The following is a 21,263-nucleotide window of genomic DNA, read 5'->3' as shown; positions in this document are numbered from 1 at the left end:
GGCTGGATGCTTAACGTGGATTTAGACAAGTATCTAAATCCTAACAGTAGACGGTGACGAAGCAGTTGATTTAAGGGAACTGATTTACAAACAAGAGTATATCATTAACATTTCTCCCCCAAATATTTATTGTTACAAAGTAGACCCTCATTAGTCACTGAAGCAAAATATCTGCTATACATATATTCACTTGGTGGTAGACCGTGATCTATCCATCTCACTAGATGTCAGACTGTAGATGAGTTAATTAACTCTTGAGATCTAGAATAATTCTTCAGTGATGGGAAAGTCAAAATGTTTTCAAAACATCAAGTGCATGACGGAGACAGGGACCTTCATGAGTGCTGAGAATGCAAATGTCATATGCCTTTGTCAAAATTTCAGTTAATATTGGTAGCTTCTCTACTGACATATCAAATCTTCTTTATATTACTTTGGGAAAGCAGGATATTACATTACATAATGGAATAAGCATTAAATATATCTAAATATACGCAGCTTAACTGGAGAAAGTATTTCATTTGTATAGTAGTAGAAAAAAATTGAAAACAGAATCATACCCATCGTTTTGTAGTTATATACTTACTGGGTAACATAATAGTAATATTCATAATAATAGCTAATATTTATTGACTACTTACTCTGTTCTACAATGTTCTACATTTATAAATATTTATTCATCGACACAATGACCTTTTGAGGCAAATACTGCTGTAATTTTCTCCATTTTACAGGTGAGAAAGTTGAAACATAGAAATATTAACTAGCATGATCAAAACAACAACAGTATAGTCCTGAGAGTAAGTAAAAGAAATCTCTAAGCAGCTAAAACAAAACAAAATAAGAACTAAAAAGGAGCTGAAGTCAGAAATCTGAAGATTGAATTGCAAGCTCACAGTAGGCCTTCAATGAGGGCAAGCGTTGCTCTCAGAGCATTTGGGAGATTGGACCTGAACTCAGAGCAAGAGGGAGGGCATGAAACTGAGATTCCTGCGTTAAGCTGGAAATTGACAAGAGGCATGTGGTGAATACTATCACTTGGCCTGAAAGGAAGCAAATACACATTTTTCAGGAGGCAAGAATCCTCAATTTAGGCCCTTGTGATTTTTAAAAGTTAAAATAAACCCATGTCAGCTAAAATTAAATCTAATTAAGTATGTAAGAAAACAGACCTTTATAATTAAGAGTGAGCAAATCAACGAACAACCAATTTTGATCTTTAAAGTCCTAAAATGTTAGAATTTGTCAGATACATACTTTAAACTGTGTATAATATGCAAATTAGCAAGTACGATTATAATAGAAAAACGGAATAGAAACACTTAGAAAGCTATATAAATTTTATAAATGAAACACATAATTGTTGAAATAAAGGTTTAGTACATGCAGTAAATATGAGATCAGGCACAATTAAAAACAGAATTGGCCAAATGAAAAGATAACTAGAAGAAATTGGCAAGAGATGGCACAGAAAGAAAAAATGTTAAAAATATAATAGAGACACTAGGAGAGAAGGATGGTCTTAAGTTTAATTAGTGACGACAATAAAGAGCATGGGAGTGAGTAAATATTTAAGAGATGATGGCTGAGAATTTTTTAGAAGAAAGAAATCATGAATTCACAGAAATTGGAGGAACAGCATATATCAAGTAAGATTAGAACTCTAAATAGACTAATGTAACATACATATTGTAATCCCTAAAGCAACCACTAAAAAAATTATGTTAAGCGATAGCTTAAAAGCCAATAGAAAAATTAAAGTGGAATTTAAAAAACAATTATTAACCCAAGTGAAGGTAGAGAAGGAAATACAGAAAGGAACAACAGAAAAGGGACAAACAGGAAAAACAGCAAAATGGTGAACCTGAATCCAGCCATATCAATAATTACATTAATATACACTAACCATCACACCAATTAAAAGGAGAAGATTGTCTGAGTAGTTAAGTAGCAAGTTCCAAATATATGCTGTCTACAAGAGACACATTTTAAATACAAAGACACAGAACAGTTAAAAGCAAAGGAAGGAAATTAGACATGTAATATGTTCACTGTTAACAGTAAACTTAAGAAAGCTGAACAGTTTTGCATCAGACAAAATAGACTTTAAGACCACGAGTATTACCAGAGAAAAAGATGGATATTTGAAATTGATAAAAGGGTCAATTTGCCCTGGTGATAAAAAATTGTGTCTAATAATATAATTTCAAAAAGAAGCCTATGAAGAAGAAAGGAGGGGGGAGCGGAATTGACAAAAGTAAAGGGAGAAAGAAAAAATACATAATTAGTTACAGATTTAACCCTTTCCTCAGTAACCGATAGGACATCTAGACCAAGAATATCAGTAAGGATGTAGAGAACACAATTTTTAATCATCTTGACCTTATGGACATTTATAGACCACTACATACAACTTTAGAATACACTCTATTTTTCAATGGTACATTCAGCAACATATACTATATTCTGGGCTCCAAAGTGAGTCTCAGTTAATTTCAAGAGGGAATCCTAGAGAATTTGTTCTCTGTCCACCAAGTACTTAAGTGAGAAATCATTAATAATAAAGAAATCTAGACAAGTCCGAAATATGTGGAAATAAAACTACACACTTCTAAGTAACCCATGCATCGAAGAAGTACAAGAGAAATTAGAAAATATCTGGAATTGAATGATAATGAATGTACAACATATACAAATTTGTGAGATGCAGCTAAAGAGGGGAAGATGATAAGTTTGTATTTTTATTTAAGAAATAAAAATTGTTTTCAAATCAGTGATCTACATTTGTACCTCAAGAACCTAGAAAAGGATGAGGAAATGAAACCCAAAATAAGTAGAGATAAATAATCAAGATAAGAGCAAAAATTAAAGAAATAGAAAAGAAATGAAAATATTAAAGCCAAAAGCTGGTCCTTTGAAAAACTGATAAAATTGATAAAGCCATAGCTAGAATAATCAAGAAAAAAAAGAGAGAATACACAAATATCCCAAATCAAGGACATTGTCATAAACTGTGACAATTTAGATGAAATGGACAAATTCCTTGTAAAATATAATAAATATTAAAAAACAGATATTATCTCAAAAATTTATTAGATACTATCTCAAAAATTTATTAGAAATAGTCACTACATATTGATGATAAAACTATAATTATTCTAAACATATATATACCTATAATATAGCCTTAAATAGAGATAAAGCAAATATGGATAAAGCTATGGGGGAAAACACCCATCATAGTAGGAAATTTCATCATATAACTTTCAATTCTTGGTAAGAGAATCAAATGGCAAATTAGTACCATGTAGAAACATTGAACACTTGATTAATAATTTGGTTTAATTGACATATATAAAATCTTGCATTCAGTAATTAGAGAACATGTGTTTTTCTCAAATACACATGAAATACTTATAAAAATTTAGCAGGCTATGAAGCAAATTTAAAAATTGTTCAAAAGTTTAGTAACATAAAACTGATGCTGTCTAGCCAAATACAATTAAATTAGAGGTCAAAACCAGAAATGTATACAAAATATCCCAGTACATTTGGAAATTTAATAAATAGGTTCAATAGAAACATGGAAATATTTAGATCTAAACAACAGTGAAAATGCTGTGAATCAAAACCTCTGAGATGCTGTGAAAGTGGTCCGTAGAGAGAAATATATAGCTAAAATGCATACAATAAAAAGGAAAAATGGCCAAACACTGATGACGTAAGAAATCAAATTTTAAAGATACGGAAAAGGTCAATAGACTATACTCAAAGAAGGAAAGAGAAAAGGGATAATTTGTATACGTAAGCATAAATAAACTAGAAAATATGTAGAGATAGTAGATAGAATCAGAAAAGCAAAAATTTGTTTTTTTGAAAGACAAAAACCATTATTCAATCACTGCTGAAACCAATCCAGTTAAAATAAAGCACAAATAAATGATGTCAGGAATGAAAAAAAAAAAAAAAAAAGACAGCATCCTATTGATACAAACCTAGCAGAAATTTGAAGGGACTTGAAAATATTTGGATAACTTTGTGCCAATCCTTTTGAAGACATAGATGAAATGGGCACTTTCCTAGAAAAATGTATTGTTCCAAAATTTCCAGAATCAACTCAAGAAAAAAAAAGAGCTAATAATTCTGTAATTTTTTTTTTAAAAAAGCAAAGTTTCTTCATTTGTAAACTGATGATGATCATCATATTATCTACATTTGTTGTGTGATTACTATGTGGCAGGTAGTGTTCTAAGCACTTTTACCTGCCTTATCTAATTCAGTGCTCACAAGAATCTTATGAAGGCAGGTGCTATTTTTACGTCTATTTTATAAATAAGTGGAGACTCATCAGAAGTAATTAATTCTGAGAATATATGGTCAACGAGTATTTTTAAAACAGACACTGGAACTCGTACTTTAACCCTAGGCCATATACGTAGTGACTATTTTACAGGGTTGCGGTCCTAATTAATTGGAAAACTGTATATAAAAGCATTTAGGACAGTGCCTGCCACATTCTGAAGTCCTCAGTAAACGTTACGTTCTCAAACTTAGAAGAGCTAGACCACTGGAGCTAACCCACTATTGTCCTTTGATTTCTTTATTTTTTCTAATTAATAAAAAAATTGTTTGGAGAAGCAGAGTCTCACAGGGTCAGATGACTGTATGCCTTTGTAATTCTCTTACATAGGATAACTGATTGGTATAGTTTTTAATACTGGAGTTGATTTTTAATCTTGTTGGAATTTTCATCAGCAGATGAGTCTCCAGCTAGCTGGAGCATTTCCTTTCTATTTCTGAACAGGCAGTTGTTTGGCAGAATGCTTTGTTGTAGTCGCTTTTGGGTTTTCCAAGTTGGGCTTTGTTCAGGTTGGAATGTGAAAATGCCATTATCAGAGGAGAATGCCACATTCACCTTTGGCTTTGAGGGGATAAAGCTTACAGAAAAACCTCAAATACTGGAAACTCTCCTCTCTTCACTAGCCTTTGGTGTTTCTTTGATCTGGAATGTATTTATTAACATTGGAATGATTCTAGTTACAAATTGGATAAGTTGTGACATGTCAGACACAGATTCAGATAGAGACCAAAATAGTTATTGCGCAAGTTTAGAAATATCAAAATATGAACATTTTAGGTGCTCTACACAAAAGAAAATTTCGATTCTTAAAGTGTATATTTGAAATATAAATATTGGACCTAAATTTTATGAATAATAATGCATGTACATCTACTCTGTAGTTTTAAGCCACAGGATTTTTTGTGAACAGTTTTGTCAACATTTGGGAAACTATCTGAATGTGTAAAATCAGATGAACTTTAGAAGGGCATTAAGAGAGAGTTGATGTGAAGAATTTTAGTATACACAAGCATAAAATTTAGAATTCATAAGTTTCTTCATTGGCTTTCAAAATTGTTACCATTGCATGTACAAATATGTGGATTTTAAGTTTTTATGAAAATAATATTTTAGATAATGTTGGTAACTGATTTGGACTGATTTTTTTGTGTAGCTTATACATATCTTTAATTGCTCAAAATTTAAAGTATTGACATTCAATGTAAGATAATAATTTGGTGATATATTTTGATGAATCAAACCAAAATGAAAGTTATGTTTTATCTCTTATAATTTCGATATTTTTCTTGCTAGCTTTCTGTTTTGCAAAAGCTTATAGCATCTGATTAAATTACTTCACTTTCTGTGATAAAGAGAACTATAACATTATAATTTGTGTTTTTTTCTTAAATATCTGCTAAAAAGTTTGGAGTCAATATTCATTCCTGACTTTAAAATGTTGAGTCTAACATTTGCTCAAGAAAAGTGACCCATGTTTATTTACAAGAGATTCTCTTTGTCTTAGGATAAATGATCCTAGAAAAAAGGCCACTTCCAAAAGGAATCAGTGCTTAGAAAGAACCAATATTTCATATTAAATAGTAAAAATAATTTATTGTGACTTTATCTTGAGAAAATAAGATTGATTATCAAGAGTATATTTTATTTTATGTTTAATACAATTTATTATTCCAACTGTGCTATAATTATTCAAAAGGGTAAAGAATAACAATTTGTGTGGGGCATGATATACATTTTATGGCACAGTTGTATGACTGTACAACATTACGTCTTTCATTCCTAGTGGCATTTTGCAGCGTGATCACAGGGGGTCATATTTTGCAAAAAAATATTTGATGGATTCATTAATTTTCCAAAGGGCCTCTCATTAACCTTTTATTTAAATAATTATCTTTCCTCATTCAAGTTGAGATTTTCCTGGTTCTTGGTATGATGAGTGATTTTTTTATTGTATCCTGGCGATTTGAAGTATTATGTTTTGAAAACCTGGATCTTACTTAAATCTTCTGTTTCAGCAGGCCTCCTCTGACACCAAGCCAGTGGGGAAGATGGGACCCTGAGGCTTGACTGCCAGGTGGAGATGAAAGTCCAGGCTCCTCACTTGACCCACTTTGACAAGGGGGGGAATTGGGGTGAAGTGGGGAGGGATGCCTCCTTGTTACTGGGCAGAGTTGGGTTTTCAGCCCCCGCACTGGGACCCTGCAGATACCAACCTGGTTGAGAGGGAGAGGGGCACCTCCTTAGAGTTCCCCGTGAGTCCTCCAGCGGTGGAGAAACTAGATTTAACATTTATCCTCCTCTGACTCCAGCAGGGAGAGGGAGGGGTACTTCAATACCACTGTGTGGAGATGGAAGTCTAGAATCCCCTCATGGACTCCAGTGACACCTTTGCAGGGAATCAGGGAAAGCTCTTTGCCACTGGGTGACAGTGGAAGTTCCACCTCACCACTCAGTCTTCTTTGATTCCACCCTGGTGTGTTTGTGGAGGTGGGGAAGGACCTCCTCATAGCAGTAGGCTTTACTTTGGGTTTATTTTATCTGCTTCCATTGGTATTTCCAATTTGCAGATTTCTCCAGCACCACGTCTGGGATATATGAGGCAAAATGAAAACCTATGTTTTTCCTCAGGTCCCAGGACCCTAATAGATCTGTCTTCTTCTCAACCTCTTTTAGACTCATTTTATGTAGTTTTTGCATGTACTGTCCAGGGATTTTAGCTGTCTTTAGTGGGAAGTGTAGAGAGACGTGGGAAATTTTATCTTAATCTAGAACCAGAAGTCCATCATCTTTTGATCATGCCGACGTTCATTTCTATTTTCTCTTGTTAACAGCTTAATTCTGTTAAATCTTCGTTATTTTATGTCCTTGATTATAATCCTAGTGTTTTTTAGCATCACTTTTATTGACTTCATGGATATCTGCATCTTCACAAGTTTTATAATTTAATCTCAGATTGGCACCATATTACTTCTTGTTATTAGCAACTAATTGATGATATAGACATTAATACGGTGGTTGATATGAGGAGAGATACTAGTAGTAAGTGGGTGGGGATAGGTGGGGATTAATTTCGTAAGTGATCACTGTTGACTAGTTTCATGTTATAGCAACTTTTGCTTTCCCGTGTGAAATTTCTTCTCTTAAACTCAGGGGACTCACATAGTAAACATTTAGATAATAAAAGTTTTCTATATTGTACCCCCCACCCCCATTACTACGGTTAACTTTTATCTTCCTGCCCTCATAGTAAAAATCTGTTCAAATGCTGACATTTTCAGTGCTATTTGTATTCGCTGGTATTACCATGACATGATAATTCTGACTTAGCGACATATGTGCTTTTCCTACTTAAAGGTTATTTCAAAGTGTGAGAAGTTGGGAAAAACTTAGAAAATAAAGCCAAGATCACAGTGCACTGACATATCCTTCCTTAGGATTTTTTCCCCACATAAAATTAGTTGGTCAAAGGATGACTCCTGATACCTGTTGCAAAATTTTCCTCTAAAAAAGTTTTGGAAAGGATCCAAGTCATACACTGAGATTACGATTTTAAAAAAAAAAAAAGGCAACTTAAAGCAGAAGAGACTGATCAATGGAGTTATTTTTAAAGACTTGCATTCTGCTATCCTGATCACCTAACAGTTTTTAGACATTGCTGTTCTCTCAGTGTCAATATTTAGACATTGATAACACCTTAAATTATAATAAAATTCCATGATATAAATATCATTGCTTTTGTGTAATCATTCTTCTATCAAAATATTGACTCTGGCCTTGACAGTGTAATATGGGGCCACCTTAAGCAGTGTATTGGCAACAGCCATAAAACACACACCTGAGATGGAAGGAGTTGGAGGCATCGTCCACGCCTGTTTTAATTAGTGATCTAGCGAGGTCGGAGGCAGATAGAGGGTGAATGTGTTCCATGAATGCTGCAGTATTGTGCCTCTTTTTATCCTCTGCAAGATAGTAAAGAAGGAGTGAAATGTTGACTGCTTTCCACTAGAAGCCTTAGCTTGGAGAATCACACAGTGACTAGTTTCTCTCTTCTATTCAAAGCTGCCATGGAGCTTAATAAAGACATAATTATACAAGATGAATTAGAGCCAAATCAGTCTTCCATCAATAAGCAAAGTAAGTGCAAAACAATAAGTTGACATGATATTAACATTCCCCTGTACTATTTACATGCTAAGCAAAGTGGTATAACATGAGGACTTGGTCTAAGCCAAAATACATGAAAAATGTTTGTCTGAAATAAATTCACATAGAGGAGTGCTTGGGAAGCTGGGTATGGTAAGAGCAAATGGAAGGAGACGTGGTAACTTCTCGGTGGAGTAAACTCCCAGTCCCTCGTGTCTACCACTAGGTGAACGTCTGGTGGGCAAGCTGCGACAGGATGAAGGGTTGGAGCACCGGATGACCTTTCATGGCTCCCTGGCCCTTTTCTCTATAGTATTTATCACTGTATAGATTGTACTTTTTTATGTGATTCTTTGATGAATGCCCCTTTCCCGATTAGACTGTAAATGTCACAGACTGTATTTTTATACTTCTCACTGTTATATCTCCAAGGCCTAGCACAGCACTAGGAACAATAAATATTTGTTGAGTGATTTAATAAATGTTAGACCAGTCTTTCCTTTCTACTATATCTGTGGCTCTCCAGCTTCATATGTTAAACCAGCAAATCTGGGAAAGACTTGGTCCAAAATCTGCCCCAGGTACTTAGAGTGAGGTTTCTCTTCTGTGAGTTTTTTGAGGACAAAAAGGTACCAAACTAGGAATTGTGGGGAGCGGGTAACATTGGGGAAGTGTGGTCCTAGTGGAAGATGAAGCTGAGGAGTTCGGAAGGGAATATTTTTGAAGAAACAATTCTGTTTTTAGAGGAAAGCCTGCCTTTCTGTAAGTGTGAACTTATTTAACTTTTTTTGGTGTATTTGGTATAATACCTTCAATTTTCTTTACAATGTTTCTTGTTTGCAGCTTCAGGTTTGTAAGCTTGAAGTTGAAACTCTTGAAGTACACCTTTTTCTTTTCTAACATTGTGATTACTTGAAAAATGTATGCAGATTTTCACTGATTTATGAAGATCTCAAGTTTGTTTTAACAGAAAAATATTTTTATTTCTTATCATCAAGTAAATGTCATAACCACAGGAGGGGCACTACATTTATTCCACAGTTCCCCATGCCCTAGGCTCCCTGTCTGTGACTTCTAATACCCAGATTGAAGAGCACATGGGCTCCTCAGAAAGCTGAGGCTTCCTTTGCTCACAGGGCTGTCTGTTTCTCTTTTCCTGAGGAGGTCTTTGAAGCTAGTCCCGGATAATGAGATGTGAGAAAACCATCAGGAAAGTTGCCTTAATACATACACACTCCATTCCAAATGGAATCATAGAGCTCAAAATTCCCACATGTAGAATAAAAACATGTATGTTTTAGTTTGGGTTGTTTTCCTTTATTGGAGGAAAAGGAAGCAATATCCCTCATGACCCTCCAGAATGAATGTGAGCTCTGAAGACAAGATGGGAGAATGCTCATATGAAATGACTTTTTCCAATGACTGAAGAATGAGAAAAGCAACGATAGAGAGAGAAGTATTATAATATCAGATATATATGAACTCAATAACTTTAGTTTTATAGACTACTGAAACTGAAATATACATTTTAGTGTACAATTAGAAGACAATACCTAATTGCCAAGGATGCAAACTGGAACAGAATACATTGGGTAGAGAATATCAGACAGCATCATGAAACTGTGCCCAGGGAATAAACACTTAGAACTGCACTGAGTGGTGGTGAAAACACCCCTCTTCCCTGGACAAGTAGCAGGAAATGACCCCGCCCCCCGCAGAAATATTTGCTTGGGTTGGCTCTCCAATGAACAGGTTTCACTCTCCAGAAACAATTGTGGCAAGTATTGGATTTGATCCCATTTACACAGTGAAATAAGCTGTGGAAGTTCAGTGTGCAGTAGAGAAGGGAAAGGAAAGCCTCAGAATAAAAACACTTGTGTCTATCACAAATTAACATTATACTAGGTTAATATAAACAGTTGTTTGGGGCTTTTTAAAAATAATATCTGAGAAATGATGTCATGAATGTAGATGATCATAGTGTTAATTATATCATGAGTTTGGAGACATGAATGGCTCTAATGTAATGAATATACAGAGAGTGAGTAAGCCCATGGCTTTGGTGTTATTCAGAAGATTTTCTTCACTTATAGCATAAAAGTGCATTTCTTCATTACATTTATTTCATTGCCCATAAATTGGGTAAGAATTAAAAAATCAGGTTTACATGTCAGTAAATACAGTGGACCACATGAGTCCATCTAATATGCAGTGAAACCTTAAAATGTCTTTTTAAGAAGCTGAATGTTAAAGCACACAAATAGATAAAGCATTCACTGTGCAAAAATGTTGCCAGATTGGTTTCTGATTGAGACCATTTGACATTGCAGAGAGAGTGTAGGCTTGGGATCTACAGATGTAGAGGTGATTCGTGGATCTGCCACTTGCCCAGGTGTGACCTTGGAGACAGTATTTAGCTTCGCTGTAAAGTGGTTAACACCTAAACTGCTGTGCTTTTATGAGATTTAAATGAGATAAAGCCTATTAGAGTACCTGGCCCCACGCCCAACACATGGTGGCGTAGACGTGTTCAATAAATGCCTATTCTCTGCTGCTTCCCGTCAAACCACAGGCCCACCCCTGCACTCCCTACATGTGCACACATTCACTGTCCTTGATAAAACCCACTTGTGGTTTTAAGTTATGTTAGCAAAAAGAAATTGATACCATTTAAAAACAATATCATATGATATCACTTATATGTGGAATCTAATTTAAAATGATACAAATGAACTTATTTACAAAACAGAAACAGACTCACAGATCTCGAAATCAAACTTATGGTTACCAAGGGGGAAACGTGGGGGGTGAAGTGATAAATTAGGAGATTGGGATTAATATATACACACTACCATATATAAAATAGATAACTAATAAGGACCTATTGTGTGGCACAGGGAACTCTATTCAATTCTCTGTAATGACCTATATGGGAAAAGAATCTGAAAAAGAATGGAGATATATATCATATTCACTTTGCTCTACACCTAAAACTAATACAACATTGTAAATCAACTATACTCCAATAACAATTAATTAAAAAACAAAACAAAAGTGGACTAACTCCATCCCTAGGATACTCATTTAATTAACACCTTACCTATACTAACTTAAAAAAAAAAAAAAAAGAACAAACTTGGGTGTATGTATTATCACATATAAAACACACAGTGATTCTGAGGAATTTAAGAGATTAATACCCAGATTTTACAGAAGAGAAAACTGGGGCTCAAGTTGTTAAGAGAGACTTGCCACAATGAGACTTACCAGTGGAAAGCTAGGACTGGTCCCCAGGTCTCCTGGCCACCACTCCCATTTATTGGAGGATTAAGCTTCTTTGACATGAAGACAGACTGCTCAAGGATCAGATCCAGGTTTTACTACAGTCTAGATGTGTGACCTTGGGTAAGTCACTTAAATTCTCTGTTCCTCAGTTTCCTTATTGACAGAATGATTCCAGTAATATTATCATCATCATAAAGTCGTTGTGAAAATTTTAAATGTAAAATAAAAGTTGCAGAATAAAAGATTCCTGGAGCAAAGCACGTGCTTGGTATATATTAGCTCCTCTTATAAATCCAGTGTTTTTATCAGCTACATGGTGCTACCTAGACAACAGTAAATACTTAAAAATTTTTCAAGTAAAATCTGAGCATTCCGTTTTAGGATTAAAATTAATCTTAGATGTTTACTTTTTTGTTGCTCTTGTTCTCAAATATACCCCAATATCCTAAATACTCTTGCTTAGCTGTATACTACAGCAAATCCGGTATAGTTTTTGAACAGGAAAATGTCTGTCTGCTTTTTGTAAGAATAAATTTGAAGTTTGAAAGCATTTCACAAATTTTAATCGGTCTCTTTGTTGCTGTCACCCTAGGAACTAACTTCACCCTTGCAGAGCTGGGGATCTGTGAGCCCTCCCCGCACCGAAGCGGCTACTGTTCCGACATGGGGATCCTTCACCAGGGCTACTCTCTGAGCACAGGGTCTGACGCCGACTCCGATACAGAGGGAGGGATGTCTCCAGAACATGCCATCCGATTGTGGGGGAGAGGGATAAAATCCAGGCGCAGTTCCGGCCTGTCCAGTCGTGAAAACTCGGCCCTTACCTTGACTGATTCTGACAACGAAAATAAGTCAGATGAGGAGAACGGTAGGCCCGCTTCTTAAATATTTTTTAATGTTCTGGGTACTGCACAATGTGGGGCTCGGGATGTTTTTGTGTTTTAATAAAGAGGCGTATAAAAACCATTCATTTTCTTTTAACTCGACCTTGTCTACCCACGCTGAGCTGGGGCAAAATAAACCAGCACACCTCAAACACACGAAAAACGAGGAGAGAATTTTAAAATCACATTTTGATGATAGCACACTATTCAGGCATCGTCAGTTGGTCTTATTAGCAAGTAAATTGCATTTCAAAAGAAGCAACTTGATAAACTATGACCTATACCTAGAAAGTGTCCTCTCTCCACAAGTTTCTAGGTCTTTGTATTGATTTCCCCTTCCCAGTAAATGGCAACCTGGGTTATTTTTTTTCATGAAGAACTCTTAAGAATCCTACCTTATCTTAGACTTTCATTTTCAGGCGGCAATGCCTCATATCCGTATTGGAGATCAGACTTGGAACAGATGCTCTAGAGTTTAATAATGACAAATAGGAAGAGACTTGTCTTCAAAAAAGTATTCTCTTCTATGTTTACTTTTCTCCTTGGTACCTCTGTAGGTTCATGGCTTCCCACACCTTCTGTCACAAATCACTGTTGCTTTATCCATCAGCTTTGTGGATGTGTTTTAATGAAATTTTGAAAATTAAATGCTTCCGATCATTAAGCAGTACATATAGGGAAGCCTAAGCAAGTCATTAAAGAGAGAAGGTGCTTATTTGTGGCTTTCTTAGCAACTCAGAACCGTGTTGAGTCCAAAACATTTTTTAAAAGATAAATTGCATTAGGTACGGTGGATTTATTGAGAAAACATCAGATGCTGTGTGGTTTGTTATGAATATATTGTGTGTTTGCTAAAAGAATTACCATTAAAATGTTTACAGATAGATCAGTTAAGAAGGTTTCTATAAATATTATAAACCTCTACTAGAGCAGCTCTAAGTATTTTCTTGCCTTTAAAAAATAAAAGAAAGAAATTTGCAGGCAGGCAGGCAGCTTGTTGTAAATACAAAAGCATAGCTAAATTTTGTTTACTCTCCAAACCATGTTGAAAATACATCATTGCCTGGGTAAGTCGCATATATTCTAAAAGATGTCACTATGTTGCATTTAAATTTATGTTTAATTGTGAAATAATTTATTCTACATTGAGGACAAGGGGATGTGTCTTCCTTATGCCTCAGTTCAGGTAGCTAATCAAGGTGTCCTCTCAAGGAAAAATCTGCACTTGACTCCTTTTGAATTTTAACAGAATTCTGACACTCGGTACATTCAGCACTCTAAAGGTGCTTATTTGTTAGGAAATTACTTTCAGAACTTTTCATAAAGGCATACATTGAATCCCTTTACTGACGTACTTTTTCCACTTCAGTGTGTGTCAGGTACTATTTAAATGGAGGCACTTTGATTGCCTAATAAATAAAATCATTTGTAATCCAAGAATTTATGGCATATCTTAAACAAGGTATTTTAGCAAATGTTCCATGGTTGGAATTCTCGCTGGTCTCGTGGGCACCATCTATAAAGAATTATTTATACATATTCCTAGAATTTGCACCCTTTCTTTTTTAAGCTGTATACATCTTAAGAACTCAACGAATAAGGGGAGATTTCCAGAGAAGAAAAGGGAGCAAAAAGTCTTGCCTTGAATTTACCTACAACTGTTAGGGATGAGGGGATTTTACAGGTAAAGATGTATTGGGTGGACCAACAGTAGTTGCTTTTTTCCAATATCATTTGAAACATATTCAAACAGTTTTCACCTTGCGGCACTCTATATAAATCCCTGTGTACTGATAGGAAGTAAATAAACCCTTAGATACAGTGTGGCGATTTTTCCCTGTAATGCTAGTTCGAATACAATCAGAATTGCATAAAGAACTTAGATAATGTACTTAGAACCAGGAAACAATTCTTTTGTTCCTGAATCTGGCAGAGCATGAAGGGGGAGTTCTGAAGCCAGAATTCAAGCTTAGGTGATAGATGGTTATTTAAAAATGTACAGATAGAATGTGTTTCCTTTTCTCTTTTTAAATTTTTTCAATATTTCACAGATTCCAAGGATGTACATAATGCATGCTCTGTTCTCCTTGGGGGCCAGAAATAAAAACAAGAAATTGTACACATCACATCATAAACTCCTCAACCAAATAAAAAGTGAGGTGTGAGCTACTCTGCAGACTGAGGTGTTAACTTCAGTCAACTTCTTGCCCTTTCTTTTTGATAAATTCTATTTAGCTCCCCCCCAAAAATCAATGCGTTTTCACCTCACTGGTTTTATGAAGTTTGGGAATGTATTATCATATAGATTGACAGTTGCCCCACTGGTTCCACACCACAGCGTGGACACTTACAAAGCCATCATTAATTTCTCACACTCGTACTCCGCCATGGCTTCCTCCGTAATAAACACTCTGTCCTTCAGGACCAAATCAATAACCTTTTAGGTATGCTTCTCTTGAAGAGGAAGTAACGAGAATCTATACTCTGAGAAAGAAGGCCTCCAATTCCATTTTAGATTTTAAGGATATGTGGCCATGGAATGAATCTTTTCTTTGGACCCCATGTATTTTTATTTCATTTTTATGGTGGGATCTTGGGGTACAGAGATTTTCACAGCGCTTTTTAAAAATTCCCTTAAAAAATTCCTAGTGTGGTTTTGCTAAGCAAGTCAAGACATATCTCAAAAATCTACTCGGCTTTCTGTAACCTAAAACATGGACCCAACCTTCAAACTCATGTAATAAAAATCCCTAACTGTCAACAGTTCTTCGTACATGCTGCTGTGACAAAAATGACCTACAAGTAACTGGTAACTTGAAAGTCCCATCACACCAAACACACAGGTGAATTTGTCCTTCTCCCTTTTTTTTTTTTTTCCCCCAGTGTAGATTCTTCAAGGTTATCACCACACACAGCTCTGCATCTTACACATACTCCACGGCCACCAAATTAATATTGTGCTCCCTTGGATTGCTTTAAATAGATAAAACTCTCGTGTTCAGGTTATTTTATCAGGTTCTTTATCTTTAAGCTAGCGATGGCTTAGCTAGAAACGGCAGTGAGAGTTGGAAACAGCGAGGCCAAGCTTTTGCAGCTGGGAAATTTAACTGCATCTATAGAAAGGGCTTTCCCAGTGACTCTAAATTAGAATCATTCCTTTTTTGGGTAATAAATGTCCCACTTAAAATATGCCCTCTCCGAGGCCCTTTTTATCAGTTATGGAGAAAATGGGGCAGCCACTAATACACAAGAATAACTAATTGCCTTCTTAAAAATGCGAAATAGCACACACTGTACAAAATCTGGTCTGTACAGTCTTGACCCCCTTAGGCAGTTTCTTTACCTTGGGGACTTAAAAATATCCTTGAGATTTTTTTTTTTTTAAAGCATAATTCTAGTTTCAGTTATTTTATTGGAAATCCAGAAAGAAAGAAAGAAAAAAAAAAAAAAGGAAAAGACAAAGAAAATAAGCTTGGCTCTGGGATAGGAAGCCAGAAATTACAGAAAACAAAATCTGACCTTGGATTGAAGCTTTAAGAAAAGTATCCTTCCTTTGCCCTGTTTGTTTCCACCCAAAGTAAATAAGGACAGTGTTCATTTTCATCTGTTGTCAATTGGGAAATTTATAATTCTCCTAACGTACTTTGAGGATGAAAATATAAATGTTGGGTTAATTCCATTCCATTACACCAAATGCATTTATAAAGCAGGCAGGCTCTCGGCACCTAATGGATTTGTGTGAAGTGTATTTGTGGAACCCAGGTGCTATTAGATTGTGAGTCCTCTTGGAAGAGGTCTGTAGTGTTCCTCTCTCCTCAAGAGAACTTTGAGCGCACCCAGGTATTCATCTCAGGTTCATGGAGACATGGGGCGTGAATTCAGATGGGAGGAAGGCGTTCCCTTAGTTCCAGGGACACTGTCTGTAGATCGTTACCTCCAACTACATGGCCTTCATTTGTCCTAGGAGGTGAGTTTTATAAGTCTTCCTTCTTTCTCTTCAAAAGGCAGCTCCTCAGTAGATTTTACATTAGAGTATCCTGTAAGCAAACACACCCAAGACCTGCCAGTGGGTTTCTATTTCTGTCCCACTCTATTCCTCTTACATATTCTTAAATTTATTTTGTGTTTTATAATCCACTCTACTCCTTTCTCCCCGCCCCCAAGCCACATGTAAAAATTACAGAGAATGCCCGGAACAGATATAAAATCTTACTAACAGCACCAGACAATGATAGCCAAGAGCTCATAATTTTGCTCTTCACAAAAGCAAAAATGTTCAGAGTAGGAATAGTTGTTAAAGAGGTAAGTACAAAATCATAGGGTAATATTTGTACTTTTGATGTTGATATGTGGATGATTTCTTTTTCAGCCAGATTTTATGGGAAAAAACTTCCATGGTAGCTAAAGAAAATGTTGCCTCAATCCCTTAAAAATAAGGCAAAAATCACACTTTAATCCCTTTTGGATGACCATTATTTCAAGTTGTGTTTCTAAACTTTATCTTTTTTTTTTTTTATACTTGCAAATTTGAAAGAGTAGCACTTATAAAGAAGAATGTGAAATGAGTTATCATGGATAGAAAAAAAGTGAAGGACGTGAGAACCAAATGTCACAGGTTCTTAGTCTTGTCTCTTCCTAAATGCAAGGATGATTTGATTTTAATAACTCTGGTCCAGTTCCCTGCAAGTCCACGTACTAGCGGCTATAGGGGCAACTTATCTTACAAAAAGTTATTCAGGGGAGTCCTAAATATATGATTATCACAGTGTTAAAATACAGCTGATAATAATATAGAACCAGAAAACAAAATTTAGGAATATCACATTGTCACATGGCATGATACAGAAGCAAGAAGCAAAAGGATTGGTATTTTGCAAATGCATCTAAATGGGACTTCAGAGATTCGGGTTTTTGGCAAATTAAGCAGTGCTTGCATAACTTTAAAGTAGAACAGAGTACTTGAAGGAGTATAAGAGTATGTGCCTGATTTCCAGGACTGCACGTTCCAGATTATAAACTTTAGTGGCATGGTTTTTCGTTATTTATATATTTCTTTCTTTCCTTTGGTGGTTTCTTTCATGTTTGTTAATGCTCAGAAGGGCTATCAAGCAATGGCTCCATTCAATAAATACAATAAAAAAAAATGAAGCATTAAGCCTTACTTTTGGCAAGGGCAGCCTGATTATTACACATGTAATCTCCAGGCCTTCGGGGAGACATTGGGCTTGGTGGATAATCATTTGCTTTTAAGCTGCTGAGTTTCTGATGTCTGTACTTTCACTTCAGTTAAGAGCAAAGGCAGTAACCGGGTGAGACACACCGTGTTTGTGTCAGTTCACGATTGGAAGCCTCTTAACTCAGAAGAAAACTCTTAACTTTTTTGCTTATTGCTCGGTCACTTTTTAGTTTAGTTGTTGTTTGTCAAGGATCAAATTAAATTTAAAGATGGGGGAGAGATGTAATCAAGTATTAAATAAAATGAGTTAAAGCTAAAGAAGTTGATAGTATATATTTTCTACACACAACTGAATCAGGATGAATTGCTCAGAACCTAAAATCAAATCAGACAGGATTTGAGAAGTGCATATGAAAAGTAATGAGACATTTTAATTACCCATTCTGAAACTGGAATGTGTGAGGGGAAGGGGAAAATTTCAAGTGATGCATTTGTAAATAGAACAGAAATTGCAGATATGTGCCTATTACCATCTATATGCTTATACACAAAGGTAAAAATGTTACTGGTGATGTAATGTTGAGTATTATTCGGTACTAGCTGAAGGAACTGCCTAGAAGATTGTCCTTTCACGGTTTCCCTAAACTCAGTTTGAGGAATGTTAAAGCAGTAGAAGGTGGAGGTAAGCGAGTCACGGCATAGTCATCAGCTACAGAGGTGATGAACTATGTATAGTCCACGAGCGAATCTAGCCCGTGAGTTATCTCATTTGGTCAGTGCAGTGTTTAAAACATTGTGCGTTACTAACCAACATTTTAAGAAGGGGAGATTTCATATTAGAAATTTTCATTTTTGGCTTCTCTTGCAATGTACAAGACTCATTACCATTTGTCCAGGTTTCCCTCTGGACAAACAGGCATAGAAGCAGTAACCATAGCAGTCCTAGACAAGCCCATTTCATCTGGTTCACCTGCGCTCCCTCCAGGCTACTCCTATCAGTTAAGGTCTGCCTTAGCCTTTGTAGCACTTGAATGACCAAACTTGACCTGTGTACAAACTTTAGGGAAATCAGAGTTCATAAAAATGTAGAAAGAAAGCTAGAAACCAGCAACTGTAGCTTTATTTAACATGTGTTTAGCATAGTGATGTTACTTCTTTTCTGTAAGTTTGGCTTATCTGTAAAATGGGTTTACTTTTGCTCTACCAAATTTCTAAAATAGTTTAAAGGGGTTCCGATAAAATTAAATCAAATGAAAATCAATTTAGCATGGAAATTAATAAAGTAACTGTATGTGTGGGCCAGGGGAGGCTAAGTGGGTGATATGCCATCCCCATCTTCTGAAGGAGATGCCCTGACGTACTGAACAGTTAAGGTCAGAACCTTTAATTTTAACACATATATTTATTTTAATGTAAAAGTATCTAGATGGACTTTTAGGAAATAGATGGAGGGAGAACCTACTTTAAATACTTTAGCTACTTCAGCTGATTAAGGAAAACTCTGAGGCTTTTCAGGAGGAAGCCATTCAAAGAGGAGGAAAATGACTTCGTACTATGTTCAGCTTGATCAGGCGAGTGGTTTATGGAGTCTGTTATAATGAAGTGAAAAGCAATAAAGTAAAGACTAGAAGAGGAAAATGCAGTGATATATGAAGACCTCCAGCACCCCAAAAGAGAAAGACTAGGAGCGTTGTTGGGTTATGCTGAGTTGGGAAAAAGCGGGTCAGAAATCGTGCTCCACAAACTAAGGAACGTTCGTCTACATGGATAAGCAGGATATCCAAGTATTGTTCCGGGACGGCTCTGAGTAACAGTACAATATACTCCCAGTTCTCTTTGTATCCCAAGGATATGTGTGAAGGAGAGAAGATAATTGAAATACAAGCATGTTTACTAATGGAAGGGATTGAAATATTTGAGTTAGCATTCTTTGGAAACTCCATTCGTGGAGTTTTATACTGGCCTGGCCTGAAGTGGGTAGAAAAGATCGACACTACGGCAATACTATTTATGCTTGTGTTAAATGTGAAAAAGGAGGGCGCGGCTTTACGTGGAGAGAGCTAGGCTCACGAGAAGGTTCAGGAAGTATTTCTTTATAGTGTATTTTATGCAAGAAATGACACTATCACACATTCACTGATCCAAAATGATCTTTGAAATATTTTTTTTTAGATAAAGAAAATTGGTATTTGGAAGGTAATGCACATTGGTTAAATATGCATATTTTAATACACACAACGTATGTGGTGCTGATAAAACTATGTTCTGTTTTATTTAGTATTGACAAAAAGTAAGCTAAGTAATCACAGATGAGGAGACACTTCAGTCTGGGGGATCCTTATTTTATTTCTGAAAAAAATTTGGGAGTGGCTGTTGGATGCTCAGCATTATACAAAGCTGTTGTGTGTCTCTTTGTATTTGTGTGTCTGTGTTGTGTGTGCATGGAGGGGAGTTCAGTTGGGAGGAAGGATGTTATTGAGAGGGATGGATATCAGGAAATAGAAATTGATCAAATTCCAGGGAAATGGTATCATAAGGGTATTTATGAAAATGCTAGAATGAGTACTGTTGATGTTTTGTAGTGCACAGTTTTAGGAGAAGGAGAAAAGAGAGACCTGTGCTGACCTTCTTTTAACTTGAACTCTGTTGGTCACTTTAAGGCCTCAAGCCACTGTTCCAACTATATCGTTCCATCCGTGTACATCAGAATGAATGTAACAGAGCCCACTTTCTCTCAATTCCCACATAAGAACTCTTGCCTCTTGGCAACTCTGAACCAGTTTGAGCTGTCAGAGAAATCATATGTGATTTGGTGGGGAGGCTGATTTATTTGCAGCATAAAATGTATTCTTCTCTGTCTCTCCTCCCTTCCCAATCCTGATCTCTTCCCCTAATACTTTACCCCCCTCACCCTGCATCTAGCAAAGATCACCCCATCAGTGAACTAATTTCTTTATTCTCTCATTCAACCCTCTTGTTAAAATTGGTGGGATCATGTTTCCAAAATGTGATTTGAACATCATGATTCACTGGGTTGCAGAAAAAAAAGCTTTTATTTAAAGGTACATTTCTTTTCCTTTATCCTTTAAAATTTCTATTTTTTGAGTGTATTTTATAGTGCATGTAATGTGTTAGTGTATGTACACACACCCACACACATACGTGGTAGAGTACATAAATGCAGAGACGTATATATTGGAAGTGTGTCCAAAATTTTTTTGTTGATATAGGTATATGACAAAGTGTTAAGTGACTGTTGTTTTAGACATTTTATTTCCCAGGAGATGAAGTCGAAGCAGCAGTCTCTCCTTGGAATATTTGGATAATCCATTATCTTGTGGCAACCTAACAGATTGTCTTTCTTGTTGTTCAGAGCTATCTGTACCAATCATACCTTACTCTTTTTTTTGATACA

At 35.8% G+C, this 21,263-nt stretch overlaps 1 protein-coding gene and 1 long non-coding RNA gene across 3 annotated transcripts in view; one reads left to right on the top strand and one right to left on the bottom strand.

Moving 5' to 3' along the window:
* The window catches only part of LOC309658213 (teneurin-2-like), a 1,589,229-nt gene extending 1,569,727 nt beyond the window's left edge, over positions 1-19,502 (top strand). The window contains exons 10-11 of one of the 2 annotated variants that reach the window (XM_082456602.1): positions 8,420-8,494; positions 12,381-19,502. In XM_082456602.1, the coding sequence (XP_082312728.1) occupies positions 8,420-8,494; positions 12,381-12,673 (368 nt within the window). In that variant the 3' untranslated portion in view covers positions 12,674-19,502. The remainder of the gene's footprint in view (positions 1-8,419; positions 8,495-12,380) is intronic. The other variant, XM_082456603.1, reaches the window with a different exon arrangement.
* The window catches only part of LOC309658278, a 953,833-nt gene that overhangs the window by 542,121 nt on the left and 390,449 nt on the right, over positions 1-21,263 (bottom strand). The gene's annotated exons all lie outside the window — the stretch shown is intronic.

Source organism: Balaenoptera physalus, assembly GCF_965194825.1.
Source record: "Balaenoptera physalus genome assembly, chromosome: 3".
NCBI lineage: Eukaryota > Metazoa > Chordata > Mammalia > Artiodactyla > Balaenopteridae > Balaenoptera > Balaenoptera physalus.
The sequence above is the reverse complement of the archived record's forward strand: the minus strand, read 5'-3'. Positions and strand labels throughout refer to the sequence as shown.